A 315-nucleotide genomic window follows, 5' to 3' on the forward strand; every position below is an offset into this window, starting at 1 on the left:
AGGGCATTGGCTGCTACATGTTCCGCATCGACGACGCCGAGGTGGTGGACGCCACCATGCACGGCAGCGCCGCCCGCTTCATCAACCACTCCTGCGAGCCCAACTGCTACTCCCGCGTCATCCAGGTGGAGGGGCACAAGCGCATCGTCATCTTCGCCCTGCGCCGCATCCTGCGCGGGGAGGAGCTCACCTACGACTACAAGTTCCCCATCGAGGAACCCGCCGCCAAGCTGCCCTGCAACTGCGGCGCCAAGCGCTGCCGCCGCTTCCTCAACTGAGGGGTGGCGGCACCTATGGGTGCTGGGGGAGCGGCGG

General features: G+C 67.3%; 1 protein-coding gene across 1 annotated transcript; it reads left to right on the top strand.

The window, feature by feature from the left end:
- Positions 1-5: 5 nt before the first annotated feature.
- LOC104074408 (histone-lysine N-methyltransferase 2B-like) lies at positions 6-278 on the top strand (the record flags this gene model as incomplete). Its single annotated transcript, XM_009574502.1, has 1 exon — positions 6-278. A coding segment is annotated over one exon (273 nt), but the record flags the coding sequence as incomplete, so codon positions are not given.
- Positions 279-315: the final 37 nt, after the last annotated feature.

Source organism: Fulmarus glacialis, unplaced genomic scaffold (genome assembly GCF_000690835.1).
Source record: "Fulmarus glacialis isolate BGI_N327 unplaced genomic scaffold, ASM69083v1 scaffold39883, whole genome shotgun sequence".
Classification (NCBI taxonomy): Eukaryota; Metazoa; Chordata; class Aves; order Procellariiformes; family Procellariidae; genus Fulmarus; species Fulmarus glacialis.